Source organism: Cnephaeus nilssonii, assembly GCF_951640355.1.
Source record: "Cnephaeus nilssonii genome assembly, chromosome: 7".
In the NCBI taxonomy this organism is placed as follows: Eukaryota; Metazoa; Chordata; class Mammalia; order Chiroptera; family Vespertilionidae; genus Cnephaeus; species Cnephaeus nilssonii.
This window is the reverse complement of record NC_137078.1, coordinates 34426790-34447642: the sequence shown is the minus strand read 5'-3', so window position 1 is coordinate 34447642 and position 20853 is coordinate 34426790. Positions and strand designations below refer to the sequence as shown.

The window sequence follows — 20853 nt, the reverse complement described above, 5'->3', positions numbered from 1 at the left end:
AGAGCAATTATATGCGCTCGCTCGAGATGCTGTACACCCCCTCTGCAGGGGACTCAGGAGTGTTCTGACTCCTGCTGATTTTATGTTCTCCCCTGCACCCCAGAACCCCCAACTTTTCTTGCCCAAAGCCACTTAAGTAAGGGAGTGCCACTGGCCGCTGGAAGGGTCTTGTGAACCTTGTGTGTGTGTGTGTGTGTGTGTGTGTGTGGTGGTGCTCTGACATCCCACATAGTGTAGAAAGGCTGCAAGGGTTGATTAGAACTTAGCTCCCAATAAAACATCTATGAAAATGAATGACTAGCAACAACCCGGAAGCAAAGAAGAGGAACGGGATGAGGAACACCAGGGGCTGGGTAGTCCCGAGGGAACCGTTTGCCCCTGGAGCAACGAAGGGCCGGGTACTGGCCGGCAGAGGTAAACACAGCTACTACGCCTGCGCACTGCCTCCCCGGGTCACGTGCCGGCGCGGCCCCGCCTCCGGGGTTGTCCCGGACTGCAGTTCGGCAGCCGTCAGGGACCGTCTACCCACTGACGGGAGGCGTCCACCTTTTCCTCGAGGGGGCGGATTCCGGTCGGAGCCGAGCGTTCGGTCGGAGCCGCCCCTTTCCTCCGGAGGTGGGGCGTGAGGCTGCGCCCGGAGCCCGCCGGCGCCGCCAGCCGCTGCGGGACATGGCCCGGCGCGGGGAGGGCGGCGCGGCCCCGACGGGACCGGTGGGGCCCCCGGCAGCGTGCACTAAGGGGCTGCCGAGGAAGGGGCCGTGTGAGCGGCGCCGGCTGAAGGCGTTGGTGTCGGAGCAGCTCAGCCAGGATCTGCTCAGGTAGGAGGAGGCGGGGACGCAGCCGCTTCAGTTCTCGGCGCGCCCACCCCCGCCCCCGAGGCTGCGGCTCTCCTCCGACTCTGCCCCCACCTGGTTCTCCGCGCCTCGGGCCGCTGCGCGGCGTTCAGCAGTCTCCTCCCTACGGAGCGGTTCGCCCTCCCGCAGTAACCAGTCCCGAGCTGCTCGCAGACCACGTACCAGATTCCAAAAGAAAACCAAAGTCACTATCATAGTGATGGGCAGCACCAGTTGGTGCCCACATACTCCGACACGGCTTAGGTCTTGAAAGACATCCCGCTAAGGTCGGGGTGCCTCCAGGGGTCGCGGTCCTGAAACGTACACGTTGTGCCAAGCTTAAGCAGTTTTAAGAAAAGTGATAAAATTAGGCAGAAAAATAATGAATATTTAGAATGAGGAAAAGTAGAACAAGTTACTGGAGGCTTGGAGGTCTCTTTCTTCCAAGCTCTCTTTAAACGATTCATCACAAATGCTGACATAGAAATACTTCCCTATTGCAACCTGGCTTCCCCTCTCCACCTAGAACCCTCTACAGCTCCCAGCAGCTGCGCGCTCCCTGCAGACCCCAGCAGATGGAGGGTTGTTGTGAAACTTAACCCAGACTATGGTAAATCCAGCTAAAGTCACCTCAGTTTCCAAAGAAAAGGAAGCTTAGAAGTATTCTCTAGCTAATTTCCATTTCCACCAAAACATTGATTCTTGAACTTTAATGTGCATCAAAATCACCTGGAGGCCTTATTACAATTTAGATTGACCGGGTCCCAGACCATAGGTCTGATTCATTTGGTCCAGGTTGGGCCTGAAGTTTTTGCATTTCTAACAAGGTCCCAGGTGATGCTGATACTGCTGGCCTGAGCCACACTTTGAGAACTACTGAACTAGAGTAAACACAGTTACTACTAATAACTAACAGCTGTGCAGCTTTCTACATTTTAAAAAGCACTTTCACTCACACTTAAAAGGCTCCAGCAGCTATAAAATGAACTTTATAAGGTTAAAAACATTTCCTTTTAGTTTGGGCCTATCTACCAGAGATGCTACTTTGTCTCCACCAGTAGTGGATGGATGGAAAAGATGGAAAAAACAAGTCTGAAGTTGTTCTGTTTCTAGGGTGAGTCTCTAAGGATAAGGTGCTCCTCTTCGGTGACCTTATTCTTCTGGCTGTATTGTGAGCAGAAAGTGTCATGAATTTAAGGAAGATAACATATTTAATTTATATAAAGAAAATTAGGTTAAAAGTACAGCAGGTGAACAATTTATCTTCATTCTAGCAGCAGTTAAGGACAGGACCCTGCGCTCCCAAGTTCTTACCCTATACTAGAGGCCCGGTGCACGAAATTCGTGCACGGGGGGTGGGGGTGTCCCTCAGCCCAGCCTGCACCCTCTCCAATCTGGGACCGCTCGAGGGATGTCCTACTGCCCTCTCACAATCCAGGACTGCTGGCTCCCAACTGCTCACCTGCCTGCCTGCCTGATTGCCCCTAACCGCTTCTGCCTGCCAGCCTGATCACCCCCTAACCACTCCCATGCCAGCCTGATTGATGTCTAACTGCTCCCCTGCCAGCCTGTTTGCCTCCAACTTCCCTCCTCTGCAGGCCTGGTCACCCCTAACTGCCCTCCCCTGCAGGGTTGATCGCCCCCAACTGCCCTCCCTTGCAGGCCTGGTGCCTCCCAACTGCCCTCCCCTGCTGGCCTGATTGCCCACAACTGCCCTCCCTTGCAGGCCTGGTCCCTCCCAACTGCCCTCCCCTGCTGGCCATCTTGTGGTGGCCATCTTGTGTCCACATGGGGGCAGGATCTTTGACCACATGGGGACGGCCATCTTGTGTGTTGGAGTGATGGTCAATCTGCATATTACTCTTTTATTAGATAGGATAGAGGCCTGGTGCATGGGTGGGGGCCAGCTGGTTTGCCCTGAAGGGTGTCCCAGATCAGGGTGGGGGTTCCCTTGGGGCGTGGGGCGGCCTGAGCGAGGGGCCTGTGGTGGTTTGCAGGCCAGTCATGCCCACCAGCAACCCAAGAAGAGGCCCTGGAATCTGGAATTTATTTATCTTCTACAATTGAAACTTTGTAGCCTGGAGCAGAGCCAAGCCTCCTGCTCGCTCCCTGGCGGCAGCCATTTCTGTTGGAATTTATGTATCTTCTATAATTGAAACTTTGTAGCCTGGAGTGGAGGCCTAGGCTGGCCAGGGCTGCAGAAGCTTGGCTTCCTCCATCGCTGAGGGCAACCCTAGCCTCCTGCTCTCTGCAGCTCCGTGGCTGCAGCCATTTCTGTTGGAATTTATTTACCTTCTATAATTGAAACTTTATACCCATGAGCGGAGGCCTGGGCCCGCCAGGGTGTGTGGAAGGCTTGGCTTCCTCCATTGCCAGGGAAACCCAAGCCTCCCTCTTGCTCTCTGTGGCTGCAGCCATCTTGGTTGGGGTTAATTTGCATTAACCCCAATCTCTCTGATTGGCTGGTGGGTGTGGCTTGTGGGTGTAGCGGAGTGATGGTTAATTTGCATATTACTCTTTTATTAGACAGGATAACAAAAGGGTAATATGCGAATTGACCGTAAGGGCAGAAAGACCAGAACTACCGGTTGCTGTGATGCGCACTGACCACCAGGGGGCAGACGCTCAATGCAGGAGCTGCCCCCTGGTGGTCAGTGTGCTTCCACAGGGGGAGCTCTGCTCAGCCACAATCCGGGCTCACTCCTGTAAGCGCAGCGGCAGTGGCGGGAGCCTCTCCTGCGTCCTCCACAGCGCCAAGGATATCTGACTGCGGGGAGCAGGCCTAAGCCATCAGTCGCACATCCCCCTAGGGCTCTCGGGCTACCAGAGGGATGTCTGACTGCCATCTTAGGCCCAGTCCCCTGGGGAGTGGGCCTATGCCGGCAGGTGGACATACTCTGAGGGGTCCTGGACTGCGAGAGGGTGCAGACTGGGCTGAGGGACCCCTGTGTGCACGAATTTTCATGCACCGGGCCTCTAGTTGAAAATTAAGAAAAATAGGTGCAGGCCCTAGCCAGTTTGACTCTGTGGATAGAGCGTAGGCCTGCGGGCTGAAGGGTACCAGGTTTGGTTCCGGTCAAGGGCACATACCTCTACATTGATGTATCTCTTCTCTGTCACTCCCCTCCCACTGTCTCTAAAAGAGTAAAAATTAAAAAATAGGTGCAGCATCTTTTTAATTACAAAAAAACTTCACATGCTCACCCAGCCACCTTAAATGCTAATATTCTTCAAGCACAGCAATATCATTGATTTATTTTAAAATATTAATGAAGTAGCTAGCACCTACCTGGCTCTGTTAGGAGCAAGCTCCTGTAGAATCAAAGATTAATAGGATATGGCTTTGGTGTTTGTGTTTACACTCTAGTGCAGGGGTCCTCAAACTTTTTAAACAGGGGGCCAGTTCACTGTCCCTCAAACCGTTGGAGGGCCGGACTATAGTTTAAAAAAAACTATGAACAAATTCCTATGCACACTGCACATATCTTATTTTGAAGTAAAAAAACAAAACGGCAAAAACACCCGCATGTGGCCCGCGGGCCGTAGTTTGAGGACGCCTGCTCTAGTGAGAGAGAGAATAACCAAACAAAAGTGATGTTGGGACCCCAGTGAGTTGTAGAAAGCTTTATAAGGTAACATCTGAATGATCTCTGGGGGTTGATTAAAATTGATTAGGTAGAGATTAGTAAGGGAGAAATCAGAGGGTATTTAAACAAGGGGAATGGAGTTTGGAAAGAGCTTGATATAGTCTCGGAAAGCAAGTTGTATCAAATTCTTCTAAACAGCAAGGAACAGAAACACCTCTGGGTTACCTGAGGCATTAGGATATATGGAGAAGTAAGGAAAAACAGGAAACAGTTTCAACATAAAAAAAAGCCAAATCTGAGATCTGATGTAGAATTGGAAAGTTGCTGGGGATATAACAGCAACTGTGAAATGGACCATTATTCAGGACAATTGTAGTAAAAATATGTAATACTTCTTGCCATCCTACTATTAGCTAGACCCTGGGTTGATACAGAATGGTTTATTTACTCCTCTGTAAGGTAAATCTTATTATTATTCCCATTCATTCAACATAAAAGGAAACTGAGCATTAGAAGACAAGCAGTGGAGTTGGAAGAAGAATGTTGGCAGTCTGGCTCCAGATAGTAGAGTGACTTGCCCCAGGTGACATGACCAGAATTTGAACCCAGTCTGCCTTCTCTATATAAACTGATCTTCCAGTAACTTTGTTCCTTCATCTTCGCTTCTCTCACACATTTCTTTTTCTTACTCCACTTTGGGTGAGCTTTGTAACACTTAGAGTGCGATCAGTTGGTCCTTGTTTATTATAGAATGTTTCTGCCAGAGTTTACTTGTTTAACTACCACATTGGCTGATGGCTAACCTTGGCTCCGTCTGTTGACCATTTAGATGTGGTTAAGAGTATCAGGATCGTGTGGTACTAATAAAAGCCTAATATGCTAAGTGTCCGACTGTTTGACCAGTCACTATGATGTGCACTGACCACCAGGGAGCAGATGCTCCGACTGGTAGGTTAGCTTGCTGCTGGGGTCCAGCTGATTGGGACTGGATGAGACAGGCCGGACACACCGTGGAGCCCTCCCGCAGTCCCTCCCCGGCCCCGATCGTGCACCGGTGGGGTCCCTCGGCCTGGCCTGTGCCCTCTCATAATCCAGGACCCCTTGGGGGATGTCAGAGAGCCAGTTTCGGCCCGATCCCTGCAGGCCAGGCTGAGGGACCCCACTGGTGTACAAATTCGTGCACTGGGCCTCTAGTATATAAATAATAAACAAATTTGGCAGCTTTATTTAGGAGGGGATTGTGGGTTTGGCAGGCAATCAGAGTGACAGTAGATGAGGGTAAATAGATAAAGTGACACTAAATCATGGAGGCCTTTTTTCAGTAGAGCGTTTGGAATGTATCTAGAGGCAGTTTTGAAAAGCCATTGGTTTTTGGGGGGCTTTTTTTTCTAACATCCAGTATTATTTTATATTAGTTTCAGGTGTACCCATTGGTGTTTTTATTTTTAAATAAAGGATCAACATATTTAGGTTTTGAATTGAGGAAAGAGAAATTGAAACTAGGAAACCAGCCAGGAGATTTTGTAATAGTTGGAGATACATAATGGTGGCATAAATAGAAAAGGTGAAAGGGATTCATATGGCAATTGATGAGCTTGGTGACCAATTACATGTGGAGGAACAGGGAGAGGAAAACAAAGAAGGTGGTGCCAAATCTTAGGACATTTGAAAGGGAGGAACATGGTGAATGTTCAGAAAGCCATATCAAAGAGACCTTTGGAAATATGTCTGGAGTATAGTAGGGAAATTGGGAGAACAGATATAGATTACAGGTTGGTGGCATCACCAGCACCCAGTTGTCCAAACCAAATAATGGAGAGATCCTAGCTTATTCCCTTCACCTTCTACATCCAGTCACCAACTATTGCCAGTTTTATTACCTAAATATATTTTAATTCTATCCTTATTCTCTGTCACCATTCATTTTCTCCTGGCATAATTCCTTTACATCACTCATCTGTGCTGTATAGTAGTTTTCTCATCTTCATTCTTCATTCTCATGTTCCCCTAATTCCTCTTCTACACAGCTAACAGGTGATATTTTGAAAAATAAATTTATTCATGTTTTGAACCATTTGGTGATTCCCCTTCAACTGTAAGATAGAATTCAGCTCTTTGCCTCTTTTTAAAAAATATATATTTTTATTGATTTCAGAGAGGAAGGGAGAGGGAGATAGAAACATTAATAATGAGAGAGAATCATTAATCAGCTGCCTCCTGCAGGCCCCACACTGGGGATCAAGCCCATAACCCGGGCATGTGCCCTGACCGGTAATCGAACCATGATTTCCTGGTTCATAGGTTGACACTCAACCACTGAGCCAGGCTCTTTGCCTCTTATTCATCTTTATCCCTACAGCTTCATCTTCCATTTCTCATCTCAATACTTTGCTGACCAGTTTGTAGCTCTGCACTCATATATATCAGGAACTCTTTTCTACCTTGCTTTGTTTCTGTGACCAACTCTTACTCAATCTTTAAAATCCCATTTGGTTTTCATGTCCTCTATAAGGTCTTTTCTTATGTCTGTCTCTGAACAAAATTTACTTATTTGTGCGATTGAATATATCATGCTCTTCAATTTTCAGGCATGCCCTCACTACTATTATTCTATATACTCTTTGAGGGCAGATATTATGTTTTAGGCATGTTTATGTCCACAGTGCTTAGTACATAGTACTTGTTCAATAAATATTTTAGTGATAATTAGGTTCAATCAGCAGTCTAAAATGCTTTAGATAGGTTAATATAGTAGTTGTTGGTAGAGAAATGATGTGGAAAGAAGCTGGGCCTTGACATCATTGAGCCTTTGCTCTAACCTGTCCTTCTTTTAGATCTTACTATTAGCTGAGCCAATAAACCTCTCTTAAGAGGTCCAAGTCAGATATTGTTACTTGTAACTGATACAAGTGGTTTTATAAAATAAAAAGCACTGTATTTTCACATTAACAATTTTTTTAACACTAACTTTAAAATTTTTTTTAAATACTCATGATCATCTATTATGAGCAAAACAGATTCTCTAGTGAAAGTTATATGGCTACCAACTGCAGTGCTTCCTTGGCGAAGTGGGGGATGGAAAGAAGGTGGGTGGGAAGAATGAACAATTATTTGTACAATTTGAATTTGTATTAATTTTTGTGAAACCAATACATTTTTGCATAACTTTAAAAATCAACTATGAGAATAAATTATTGATGAAAATGTTGACTAAAATGCATCTGTTTGCTCGTCATTTCCAAGTTTCTAAAAGCTTTGCTCTGAAGCATTTGTCTTGTTTAGGATAAAATACAACAAAATTTAACAGCAGATATTGAGCTCTTAGTATATACTGAAGATACACAATTTTTGCCTTTGGGGAGTTCATTGTCTAATAGGGAAAAAGACACATAAAAATGATGATGCGATGACAGAAGTACTGTAATAGAGGTATGTACTGATGCGATGGGAACAGAAAAAGAGCCATTAACTTGGTCTTAGGGGAGTGTGTTAATGGCAACATTCTAAGCTTTCACTGTAATGGATATCTTATCCATTACTTGGACTCCTATAGTGAACTGGTGTGATTGCCAATTATACCCTGCAAATACAAGTCCTCTGAGAATACATACCTTGTTGATGATAATGTTATAGTAATATGAAGTAAAATATATACTTACCATGGAGACAAATATTGTATTATCACAGTTTCTATTATGCTGATTTCTGTTCTTCCATCACCTTACCACACATATTATCAGTGGGCTATGTCTGTACATTAATAAAAGAATTTGAATGGGTTTTAAATCATTTTAATAATAGATTAGAGTATGGTTAGTTGTGTTTGTTATGGGGGTGGTGGTGGAAAAGGGCTTAAATGTCACATTCTTGAAGCCAAGTCTGCATTTCAGACTTGGTATTTAACAATGGTCAGAACAAAGTGTACTGGTTTCTAATCTGTATTATCTATTGTTATATCTGGTTTGCTGGTGTTGTTGACTGTTTACTTTTTTTACTTCAATTTTAGTAAGATTTAAAAAAATTGATTCTGCACAATGTCAACTATATTATTACTTTGTTTTCTCAAAATAAATCTAAAATAGAAAATCAACACAAATAGCAGGAGATACATTTTACTATTATTAAAAGGAATAAAAAATATTTTTTGAAAAAGTAGTCTTACTCTTTTAGTGAAATTACTTTGGTTTTCACATATAACTTTTGGAAAGTTAGATTCATAGCCAATATTAAATAGTGTTCTTTGAAATGAACTAAGAACAAACTCATTTTTATATTAACATATTTATTTTATGCTACCTCTGTATTTATTTTGTTTGTGTTATTTTTAAAACTTACTTTATAAAAATGGGTATCTATACTAATAAAAGGGTAATTTGCTAATTAGACCGGACAGCTTCCAGATGACCTTCCAGATGTCCTTCTGGACAAAGCCATGGCGGCGGGGCCAAGCCAGAGGCGGTTAGGGGCGAGCAGGCTGGCAGGGGAGAGCAGTTAGGGGGGTCAGGCTGGCAGGGGAGAGCAATTAGGGAGATTAGGCCGGCAGGCAGGTGAGCAGTTAGGAGCCAGTGGTCCTGGATTGTGAGAGGGATGTACCGGATTGGAGAGGGTGCAGGCCGAGCTGAGGGACACCACCCCCCACCCATGCACGAATTTCATGCACTGGGCCTCTAGTATTATATATCTGTGAGTATCACTAATTAAACTATTGTTCCTTTTTATTCCTGACAGGCTTCTAAGGGAAGAAATCCATACAGATGTTACTTTCTCTATAGGTTGTACTTTGTTCAAAGCACACAGAGCAGTCCTTTTTGCAAGAGTTCCTGACTTCTATTTTCATAGTATTGGACAGACATCAAATAATCTAACAAATCATGAGCCTATTGCTGTGGAGAACTTTGAAGCTTCAGAATTTAGAACATTTTTACAGTAAGTGCTTTCTTTACCTTTTTTTCTCTTATATTTAAGTCTAATATGTAATCATTTTTAAAACATATGTATGTCATTTCATATATTTTTATAAACTTTTAAGAAAAATCCATTCATTTAAATTCCAAATTATCTTAACTTAGTATTAGTAGAGGCTAAGTATTAGTATTAGAGTATTAGGAGACTTAGTATTGGTAGAGGCTACATACTAACTTGAGATTGATCCTGAGAGAGAAGAAATGAGTAGTGAGCTATCTGTTAATTTGAATGAATTACTCTATGCCAGGATTTCTCAACAGTAGCACTGTTGACATTTGGGTTAGATAATTCTTTGTTGTAAGGGCTGTGCTGTGCATTTTAGGATGTTTAGCAGCATCCCTGGCCTGTAGCCACTAGATATCAGCAGCACTTCCCCTCCACATCCTTCCTAGAGCTCCTCCCCCACAAGTTGTGACAACCAAAATGTCTCCAGACCTTGCCAGAAGTTCTCTGGGGTAAATTTGCCCTCTGTTGAGAACCATTGCTATACTGACCTCTATATTATTGATATGTAAAGCTTTAAGTAAATTATGTATGTTTATAAAAATATGAGATCATAATTTTTATTCTCTTGACTTGTATGTGGCCAACATTTTTGAAAATAGAACTTCCATTGAACTGTGTTTGGTGAAGTTAGAGAATTGTCATTGTTAAATAATGGGATAAAGTACTTTATATTAATCCCCATTTCTAATTGAATAGAATTCAATTTTAATGCTTTGCTGTTATCTGTGCAAATGTATAATTATTTGACACTAACTTTTGCTAAATGTATTGGGGGAAAGTACTTTCTAATGTATTTACTCAAAATTGTATCTCTTTTTAAAGAACCTATTTAAATGACTTCAGAGAGGTCTTAAATACCTTAGTACAGTGGTCGGCAAACTCATTAGTCAACAGAGCCAAATACCAATAGTACAACGATTGAAATTTCTTTTGCGAGCCAAATGTTTTAAACTTAAACTTCTTCTAACGCCACTTCTTCAAAATAGACTCGCCCAGGCCGTGGTATTTTGTGGAAGAGCCACACTCAAGGGGCCAAAGAGCTGCATGTGGCTCGTGAGCTGCAGTTTGCCAACCACGGCCTTAGTACATTGATTTTTCAACCTTTTCTATCTTATGGCACATATAAACTAATTACTACAATACTACAGCACACAGATTTTTAAAAATATTTTTTGCCAATCTGACAAAAATCAGTATAATTTTGATTTATTCACACCCGATTACCTATTGTTATGTTGGCTGTTGTCATTTTTTAAATTTGACAATCTAAGGAAAAAGAGTCCAGTGACCCGACTAAATAGTCAGGTATTACATGTTTTAAAAATTCTTACAGCACACTGGTTGAAAATTTTTTGTCTTAGTGTTTAAGAACATGGACTCTAGGACTAAAGTGCCTGGGATCAAATTCCCTGCTCTGCCATTTGGTAGCTGTGTGCCTCAAACTTAACCCCTTGTGCCTGGAATTTCCTCAAATGTAAGATGCCTGGCATATGAATAAGCATTATAAAACTTGTTAACTAAGTTTTTTTATGTTTATAAATTTTGAGGTGTTTATTTGTATTTCATTTCAGTAATTTAAATACTGCCATCCCATCATTTCTTCCCTTTCTCTAATATATGGAAGTTAGTATCATTCTAATAATATTTTAGTGGTTTTCTGTCCTACCACCCCTCACCTACACTTACTTAGTAGATATTTATTGTGCCCTATTTTGGGCAAGGTCGTGTGTTAAGGACTAGGTATGTACTGGCTAGTGGTATTTTATTTCAGTGATTGATAATAAGTGTGAGGAAGGGGAAAATTTTCTCTTTCCCTCCTCTGGTTCTTTTGGCTGGCCAAATAATCAAATCAACAGGAGGCAGATTGTCAAGAGTAAATAAATTTAATCTCGTGCACATGGGAACGACACATACATGAGATGAGCAGAGATAGAAAAGGGAATTGAGGTATAAGACATTCTGAGCTAGGGATGAGGTATTGCCTCTTGGGGGCCTCAAAGTGTCATTACTGGATGATAAGAAGAGCAGATGTTTAAATTGAATTAAGGACAGACATACAGACTTAAGCCGTCAGTCAGACATCCTTAGCGCTGCTGCAGAGACGGGAGAGGCTCCATGAGTGGCTTCTGGCTGAGTGGTGCTTTCCCTGTTGGAGCACACTGACCACCAGGGGTCAGCTCCTGCGTTGAGTATCTGCCCCCTGGTGGTGAATGTGCATCATAGCGACCCGTCGTTTCGCCATTCGGTTGCTTTGCATATTACCTTTTATTATATAGGATAGGATGGTTTTATTTTATTTTATTTTTTTATTTATTTTATTTTATTTTATTTTATCTTTTTTAAGAAAGGGTTTATGGCCGAAACCGGTTTGGCTCAGTGGATAGAGCGTCGGCCTGCGGACTCAAGGGTTCCAGGTTCGATTCCGGTCAAGGGCATGTAGCTTGGTTGTGGGCACATCCCCAGTAGGGGGTGTGCAAGAGGCAGCTGATCGACGTTTCTCTCTCATCGATGTTTCTAACTCTCTATCCCTCTCTCTTCCTCTCTGTAAAAAAATCAATGAAATATATTTTTTAAAAAAAGAAAGGGTTTATGGAGCCGTATGCTAGCCAAAAAAGGACCAGGTCCTGGGGTATGAAGTCTAAACTAGGTGGAGATGGCAACATGTCCTTGGTTTTATGCTTTTAGCTCTTACATTTAGCCCTCTATAATCCATTTAGAGTTTGTTTGTTTTTTTATATGAGGAAGGGTCCAACTTCATTCTTTTGTGTGTGATATCTAGTTATTCCAGGACCATTTTTGAAGAGACTTCTTTCCCCATATGGTTGCCTGTACATCCTTGTTGAAAATCCGTTGCCCATTGCTATGGACTGAATTGTTTTACCCCAAAACTTATATGTTGAAGTCATAACCTCCAGTGTGATGATATTCAGGGACTATATTTTGTGCCTTTGGGTGGTAATTAGATTTAAATGAGGACATGAGGGTGGGACCCTCATGATGGGAATAGTGCCCTTGTAAGAAGATATACCAGAGTCTGCTCTGTGCCATGTGAGGATACAGCAAGAAGTTGACTAACTACAAGCCATGAAGAGAGTTCTCACCAGAACCCGACCATGGTGGTACCCTGATCTTGGACTTCCAGCTTTCAGAATTGTGAGAAATAAATTTCTGTTGGTTAAGCCACTAGTCTATGATACTTTGTAAACGTTAGGGTTTATTTCTGGTTTCTCAGTTCTATTTCATTGGTCTGTATGTCTGTCCTTAATGCCAGTTATCAGTTTGACTTTTATGAGAACTCAGTTAGATTTTTCTGTTTTTATGTACTGGATCCTAGGTGTTTTTTAGATGCTAGGCTTTTAGCTGTTTGCTGACATACTTCTTGCCTATAATCAAAATCATGTTGACTTTAGCATAGAAAATTACTTTTGAGTGATTAAATTTTAAGTATATTTCTTTGATTTGGCTTATTTTTTCTTCATTTTATGCTCCAGTCATTGCTTAAATGGCCTATTTCTTTATTTCAGAGTTTCTTATATGAAGCTCCTACAAGCATAAATGGAAAATTGCCTAATCTTAGCTTCTCCCCATGTGTAAGAACAGTGACATATAATTTAAACAGAGACTGTAAGAGAAATTTAGAAAATCATTGTTATCTTCCAGTATAGATCATAGGCTCATCATTGAGTTTCAACTATCAATTTTAAATGTATTTATTTTTTTCTCTAGTAGGTGGTATAGAGGCATTGTTGTAAGAGCAGGCTTTGTAGTCAAGCCAGGTCCACCACTTCTAACTATGAATTTGAACTAAACAGTTATCATTAGTTTCCTCACCTGAAAAAAATGGACATCATCACAATACCCACTTCAGAGTGCTGTTGTGAGGGTTAAATGAGATGCTCATAAAGCACTTAGCACAGTGACCTGCCATATGGTAAGCACTAAATACATTTTAATAAGTGTTATTCATAGTAGTTGGTCCTATGAAATTACACATTTCTTTAGGTATTGAATGTATGTTTATAAGTAGATGCTTGATATAGACCAAAGTTTTATTTATTAGAGAAAAGGAGAAATTCCATCAATGTTATCCTTTATTTGTGATCATTAAAAATGATGGAATTGAGGTTTTGGAGGTCACAATCTGTTTGTGGTTTGGGTTGCTATCTACCTTTTAAGGCAAAGTAGGTTTGTCTTCTGGGAAGACAAAGTTCTCTTCTCTGAAAAAAGCCTCCTCCATAGTTGGTTTTGGCATCTTACAGGAATGAGACGCAGGGATTGAGGCTTCCTGAGTCTGGCTTTCAGTTGAGATAGTGGTTATAACCAGGAAGTCCAGAGTGGGGTGTAGGTACCTCAAGAACTCGTCAGTTAACCCAACCTCCACTTCATGACAGTAATAGAGGTGAATTTCTTAATAATGGAATAATAATACAGTTAAAAAATAAATAAAACGGATAGAAAAAAGATCGAATGAGAGACAGCATGGTAGAGTGGAGGAAGCACTGGACTTGGCAACAAGACAGAGATCTGCCTTCTGGCTGTGCATTATCTTGTTTTATGATTTCTGTTAGCTTGTGTGTGTTTTTCATCTTTAGAACAGGAGCTTGGAGTAAATGGCTTTGTGCTTCACAGTCCTCTCTTTTAAGCACTTAGTCACGTTCTGTTTTGTAGTAGGTTAGTCATGTATGTCTGTTGTTATATAAGCTCCTTGAGATTAAATCATCTCATTGATGTGAACATCCCCAGGGTACCTCATGTATTCTCTTACATATAGAAAGTGTTTGTTATGTACCCTCTCCCATTCTTTAGCACTTTACATTGAAACTTCTCTATATTAATATAAAGCATAAGTAGAAGGTTATAATGTAAAATATGAGGTTAAATTTTTTGTTTAGTAAAAATCCTGATAAAAAAGATTTTTGAGTTTTTACTTTGTGAAATTCACTCCTTATAAGTGTCTTCAAGGCACATTCTTTCTCTTTAAATAACCAATAAAAATTTTGAAATATTCTGTTATGTTGCTACTTAATATAGAGTACTTTGGTGTATACTTGAGTTAGAGTTGGAAATACAGTTTTTGAAAAGTTGTTTTTTATACAGTGACTTCAAATTTGGATCAAATGATTTAGTGGAAAGTAGTGTTTGCTTTATGATCTCATGATTAAAATTTAACTCAGGGTTATAAAAATCTTTGATTTCCCAACAAGACTTCCTATGTTATAGTTGTGAGACTGTATGTATATTTGTATGTGTGCATGTGTGTGTAAAGGAAAGAAAAGAGGGAAGATCTTTGAATTTTAAGTTTAACATCAATAACTGGGAAATGCTAGGATAAAATATCAATAAGGTAAACATATAGAAAAACACAAAACCAAGGATTCCATTTTCCCTGCAGCTTTCTTGAGTGCTGGCTGTTTTCTCTCCTACGTCCTTTATACTGACTAGTAGGGGTGGAGGTGGGTGGGATAGGTATACTCTTGTATTAATTACTAGAGGCCCGGTGCACAAAATTCGTGCACGGAGGGGGGTTGTCCCTCAGCCCAGCCTTTACCCTCTCCAATCTGGGACCCCACAAGGGATGTCCGACTGCCCGTTTAGGCCCGATCCCTGGGATCGGGCCTAAACGGGCAGTCGGACATCCCTTTCACAATCCAGGACTGCTGGCTCCCAAGTGCTTGCCTGCCTGCCTTCCTGATTGCCCCTAACCGCTTCTGCCTGCCAGCCTGATCACCCCCTAACCACTCTGCTGCCAGCCTGTTTGCCCCCAACTTCCCTCCTCTGCCGGCCTGGTCACCCCTAACTGCCCTCTCCTGCAGGGTTGATCACCTCCAACTGCCCTCCCTTGCAGGCTTGGTCCCTCTCAACTGCCCTCCCTTGCAGGCCAGGTGCCTCCCAACTGCCCTCTCCTGCTGGCCATCTTGTGGTGGCCATCTTGTGTCCACATGGGGGCAGGATCTTTGACCACATGGGGGCAGCTATATTGTGTGTTGCAGTGATGACCAATCTGCATATTACTCTTTTATTAGATAGGATAGAGGCCTGGTACAGGGGTGGGGGCCAGCTGGTTTGCCCTGAAGGGTGTCACAGATAAGGGTGGGGGTTCCCTTGGGGTGTGGGGCGGCCTGAGCGAGGGGCCTGTGGTGGTTTGCAGGCCGGCCACGCCTCCTGGCAACCCAAGGGGAGGCCCTGTTATCTGGAATTTATTTTCCTTCTACAATTGAAACTTTGTAGCCTGGGGCGGCAGCCATTTCTGGGGCGGCAGCCATTTCTGTGGCAGTTAATTCACCTTCTACAATTGAAACTTTGTAGCCTTAAGCGGGTGAGCCCGGCCAGGGTGTGCGGAAAGCTTTGCTTCCCCTGTTGCCGTCAGCAACCCTGGCCTGCTCTCTCAAGCTCCATTCTGCCACCATTTGTTTGAATTTGTTTACCTTCTATAATTGAAACTTTGTAGCTTGAGTGGAGGCTTAGGCCTGCAACGGCTATGGAAAGCTTGGCTTGCTCTGTTACCTGGGAAACCTTGCTCTCTGTGGCTGTAGCCATCTTGGATTGGGGTTAATTTGCATACTCGCCCTGATTGGCTGGTGGGTGTGGCGTGGCTGGTGGGCATGGCTTATGTAGCGGAGTGATGGTTAATTTGCATATTACCATTTTATTAGAGAGGATATTTAACTATATTTTCTGTGTTCTTGATATTTTGGCATTTGGGGCCCTACTGACCCTGATGAAGTAGGGCCCCACAGTTAGCTAATTCCTGTAAGCATGCCTTTGATAAGCAAACCACCCAGTCCAGAGTTCATTCAGGCACCCATGTCTTTTATCTGGTTCTTACACTCCAGAAAGTAATATTCCTCTGCTCTAATCTTTCCATGGCTAAATACCAGACATCTAAAGACCACCTTTGTAGCCCAGAGTCTCTAGCCCTCTGCCACCAGGGCCAGGGATCGAACCTACAACCAAGGTAACCAATCAAACGCGAGACCCTTCGGTCCACGGGCTGATGTTCTAACCACTGAGAAAACTGGCCAGGGCATAGATGGTGTTTTTAATACAATGGCCTCTTAGTTCCTTAATTCCCATTTTCTGGTAATCTTGTTTTCCATTATACCTTGACCACTCAATACCAAGTGAAATAATGTTATGTCATTATCAATAACTGCAACTCTCCACAATCAGATTCTAAGCATCTCACTCTCTTAACTTCTGCCTCCTATTTTTCTAGTTCACTCCTTTAAAGCTCCAATTCTAATAATTCATTAACTCCACCAGGACCTGCAGTTAATCTTACAAAATTTTATCGTTTCTTATCTGCTGATGTTTTCATTTCCATCCTTACTCTGCTTACATTCCTTTCTATCATTGTGTCACTTCCTTTACATACAGCCTCTATTCCCCCTCCCCTCTGAATTTATCTTATTTGCATGTCAAAACTCTAAACCTAGAGTGCAACCCTTTGACTACTCCATTCCTGCATCTATACAGTCAAGTAAGACAGGAGAAAAACACATACTAGTCAGTCTCACTATATATATATCTTATCTAATAAAAGAGTAATATGCAAATTGACCATCACTCCAAGACACGAGATGGCTGCCCCCATGTGGTCAAAAATAGCTGCCCCCATGTGGACACAAGATGGCTGCCACAAGATGGCCTGCAGGGGAGGGCAGTTGTGGGCAGTTAGGGGTGACCAGGCCGGCAGAGGAGGGCAGTTGGGGCAGACCAGGCCAGCAAGAGAGGGCAGTTGCGGGGGACCCAGGCCTGCAGGGGAGGGCAGTTGGGGGGGACCAGGCCTGCAGGGGAAGGCAGTTGTGGGCAATCATGCCAGCAGGGAGGGCAGTTAGGGGAGACCAGGCCAGCAGAGGAGGGCAGTTGGGGAGGACCAGGACAGCAGGGGAGGACTGTTGGGGGGGACCAGGCCTGCAGGGGAGGGCAGTTGGGAGGGACCAGGCCTGCAGGGGAGGACAGTTGGGGGGGGGGGGGACCCAGGCCTACAGGGGAGGGCAGTTAGGGGTAGTGGGCCAGCAGAGGAGGGCAGTTGGGGGAGACCAGGCCAGCAGGGGAGGGCAGTTGGGGGGGACCAGTCCTGCATGGGAGGACAGTTGGGAGGGGGCAGGCTTGCAGGGGAGGGCAGTTAGGGGTGACCGGGCTGGTGAGGGAGCAGTTAGGCGTTGATCAGGCTGGCAGGAGTGGTTAGGGGGTGATCAGGCTGGCAGGCGGAAGCGGTTAGGGGCATTCAGGCAGAGGCAGATAAGCGGTTTGGAGCCAACAGTCCTGGATTGTGAAAGGGATGTCCAGCCACCCATTTAGGCCCGATCCCAGTGGACATCCCTCAAGGGGTCCCAGATTGGAAAGGGTGCAGGCTGGGCTGAAGGACAACCCCTTCCTCTCCCCCACCCCCATGCACGAATTTTGTGCATCAGGCCTCTAGTATATATATAAAATAAGACAGGAGAAAAACACATGCTAGTGAGTCTCACTATATATCTATATCTATATATCTATATCTATATAAATAAATTGATTTCAGAGAGGAAGGGGAATAGAAACATCAATGATGAGAATCATTATGCTATGGCTGAAACAGTTTTGCAATTGATCGGCTGCCTCCTACACACCCCCAATAGGGATCAATTCCGCAACCTGGGCATGTGCCCTGACGGGGACCCTTCAGTCTATAGGCTGATGCTCTGTCCACTGAGCCAAACTATCTAGGGCTGGTCTCACTTTAAATGAAGCTGGAGAGTATTATGCTAAGTGAAATAAGCCAGTCAGAGAAAGACAAGTATCACGTGATCTCACTCATATGTGGAATCTAATGAACAAAATAAACTGATGAACAAAACAGATCCAGAGACATAGAAGCATGAAACAGACTAATAATAGAAGGGGAAGAAGTGTGTGTGTGTGTGGGGGGTGCTTGCTTGGGGAAATCAACCAAAGGGCCAATGAGGGGAAAAAAGGGACATGTGCAATACTTTCAACAATAAAGATTTTTAAAAAACATCATGACCATGAGCCTCAAGTAGGCATTTAGTGCTGTTGGTCATATTACATGCAATCATATAATATTTCCCTGGTTTCATTTGCTCTCCCATTCTCCTTGATATTTCACACCTCTGCTTTCTTGAACTTTCAACTGCTCTTCCCTTACATTTGTTCTCACTTCATAACCTTGCTTTCTATTTCATTGAGGAAATCAAGGCAATTGGAAGAGAACTTGCACAGATTTCTCACACATCTACTCACTTGCATCTGCATCATATGCTTTGTCATTCCTCTTGTTACTATTGATGAACTGTCAGTGCTTTACAATCAATTTCTCCCCTTGTCCACTAGATCTCATCCTATTCCTTTTCACCTACTCAGAGACATTGCTCCAGCAATTTTCGCTTTTCAAAAAACAAGTTTCTCTTCTCTTGGATCTTATCATCCTTCCTAATATATAAAAACCCAGGGACCATAACGACCGAAGGCTCGACCGACCAGAAATCAGTCCTGCAGTCAGTGCTGGGTTGCCGTGGTGACCCAGCACTGACTGCCACTGCTGCAGGCACAGCGACCCAGCACTGACTGCCGAGGGGGCTGTGGATCAGGCCCAGAGAGGCCTGGAGAGAGAAGCAGGGTCTGATCAGTAGCCTCTGTGGCAGCTGTTGATCAGCACTTGCCTCTCTCTTTCTCTCTGGGCCTGGCCAGCAGCTGTGCCTCTCTTTCTCTCTGGGCCTCTGTGGGGGCTGCTGATCAGCCCCACCTCTCTGATCAGGCCCGGAGATAGGCTCGGAGACGCTAACTGTCATAGAAACCGACCGATCATAACCAAATCTGGGTGAACTGTGAGGAACCACTGGCTGCCTGGGAGGCAGAGCTTTAGACACTGACTGGCATAGAAACCGACCAATCAGAACCAAATCTGGGTGAAGTGCGAGGAGCCAATGGCTGTCTAGGAGGTGGAGCTTTTGACGCTGACTGGCATAGAAACCGACCAATCAGAACCTAATCTGGGTGAACTGCGAAGGCAGAACCTAAGGTGGGGGCTGAGGAGGGGTTTTAAGGGCAACAACTGTTTGGTGTAAGGTGTAAGAAAGAGGTTAAATTTTTTAGTGACCGGTTTGACAGTATAGTGCATATGGCTGGCTGTCAGATATAGGGATTATGTATTTTTGTCTGCCAAGAGCATCTCCTCCTACTGAAAAAGGCTCCCCCCCAATTTCAGCAATCCTATCCTATATAATCTATACTAATAAAAGGGTAATATGCTAATTAGACCGGGTCGACTGGCCATCTTCTGGATGTCCGACTTCCTTCTGGACAAAGCCATGGTGGTGGGGGCCAAGGCAGAGAGGGCAGTTGGGGACAAGATCAGGCCGGCAGGGGATGGCAGTTAGGGGCGATCAGGCAGGCAGAGGCAGTTAGGGGTGATCAGGCCAGTAGGGGAGAGCAGTTAGGGGCGAGATCAGGTTGGCAGGGGAGGGTTATTGGGGGCAAGATCAGGCTGTCAGGGGAGGGCAGTTGGGGGCGAGATCAGGCCAGCAGGGGAGGGCAGTTGGGGGCGGGATCAGGCCAGCAGGGGAGGGCAGTTGGGGGTGATCAGGCCGGCAGGGGAGGACCGTTGGGGGCAAGATCAGGCCAGCAGGGGAGGGCAGTTGGGGGCAATCAGGGCAGCAGGGGAGGGCAGTTGGGGGTGAGATCAGGCCGGCAGGGGAGGGCAGTTGGGGGGGTGAGTTCAGGCCAGCAGGGGAGGGCAGTTGGGGGCGAGATCAGGCTGGCAGGGGAGGGCCGTTGGCGGCTAGATCAGGCTGGCAGGGGAGGGAAGTTGGGGATGAGATCAGGCTGGCAGGGGAAGGCAGTTAGGGGTGTTTAGGGCAAGATCAGGCCAGCAGGGGAGGGCAGTTAGGGGCAATCAGGCAGGCAGAGGCACTTAGGGGAGGGCAGTTAGGGGTGACCAGGCCAGCAGAGGAGGGAAGTTGCGGGGGGACCCAGGCCTGCAGGGGAGAGCAGTTGGGGGGGACCAGGCCTGCAGGGGAGGGCAGTTAGGGGTGACGAGGCCTGCAGGGGAGGGCAGTTAGGGGTGACCAGGCCTTCAGGGGAGGGCAGTTAGGGGCAATCAGGCTGGCAGGGGAGCAGTTAGGCATCAATCAGGCTGTCAGGGTAGTGGTTAGGGGGTGATCAGGCTGGCAGGCAGAATCGGTTTGGGGCAATCAGGAAGGCAGGCAGGCGAGCAGTTGGGAGCCAGCAGTCCTGGATTGTGAGAGGGATCCCAGATTGGAGAGGGTGCAGGCTGGGCTGAGGGACACACACACACCCCGTGTACGAATTACGTACACCAGGCCTCTAGTTTTATTATAAAGGATATTACTCAGGAATAGTCAGAAGAGATGAATAGAGTCAGGTATGTGTAAAAGGGCACAGAGCTTCCATGCCCTCTCTAGGCAAACCATGCTCCTAATATCTTTACGTGTTCACCAACC

The 20853-nt window shown here is 44.9% G+C and overlaps 1 protein-coding gene across 3 annotated transcripts in view; it reads left to right on the top strand.

Annotated features, from left to right (window-relative positions):
• Window positions 1–560: 560 nt before the first annotated feature.
• The window catches only part of BTBD8 (BTB domain containing 8), a 94159-nt gene continuing 73866 nt past the window's right edge, over window positions 561–20853 (top strand). For 2 of the 3 annotated variants that reach the window (XM_079776448.1, XM_079776447.1), the window contains exons 1-2: window positions 561–818; window positions 9149–9346. In XM_079776448.1, the coding sequence (XP_079632574.1) occupies window positions 670–818; window positions 9149–9346 (347 nt within the window). In that variant the 5' untranslated portion in view covers window positions 561–669. The remainder of the gene's footprint in view (window positions 819–9148; window positions 9347–20853) is intronic. The other variant, XM_079776449.1, reaches the window with a different exon arrangement.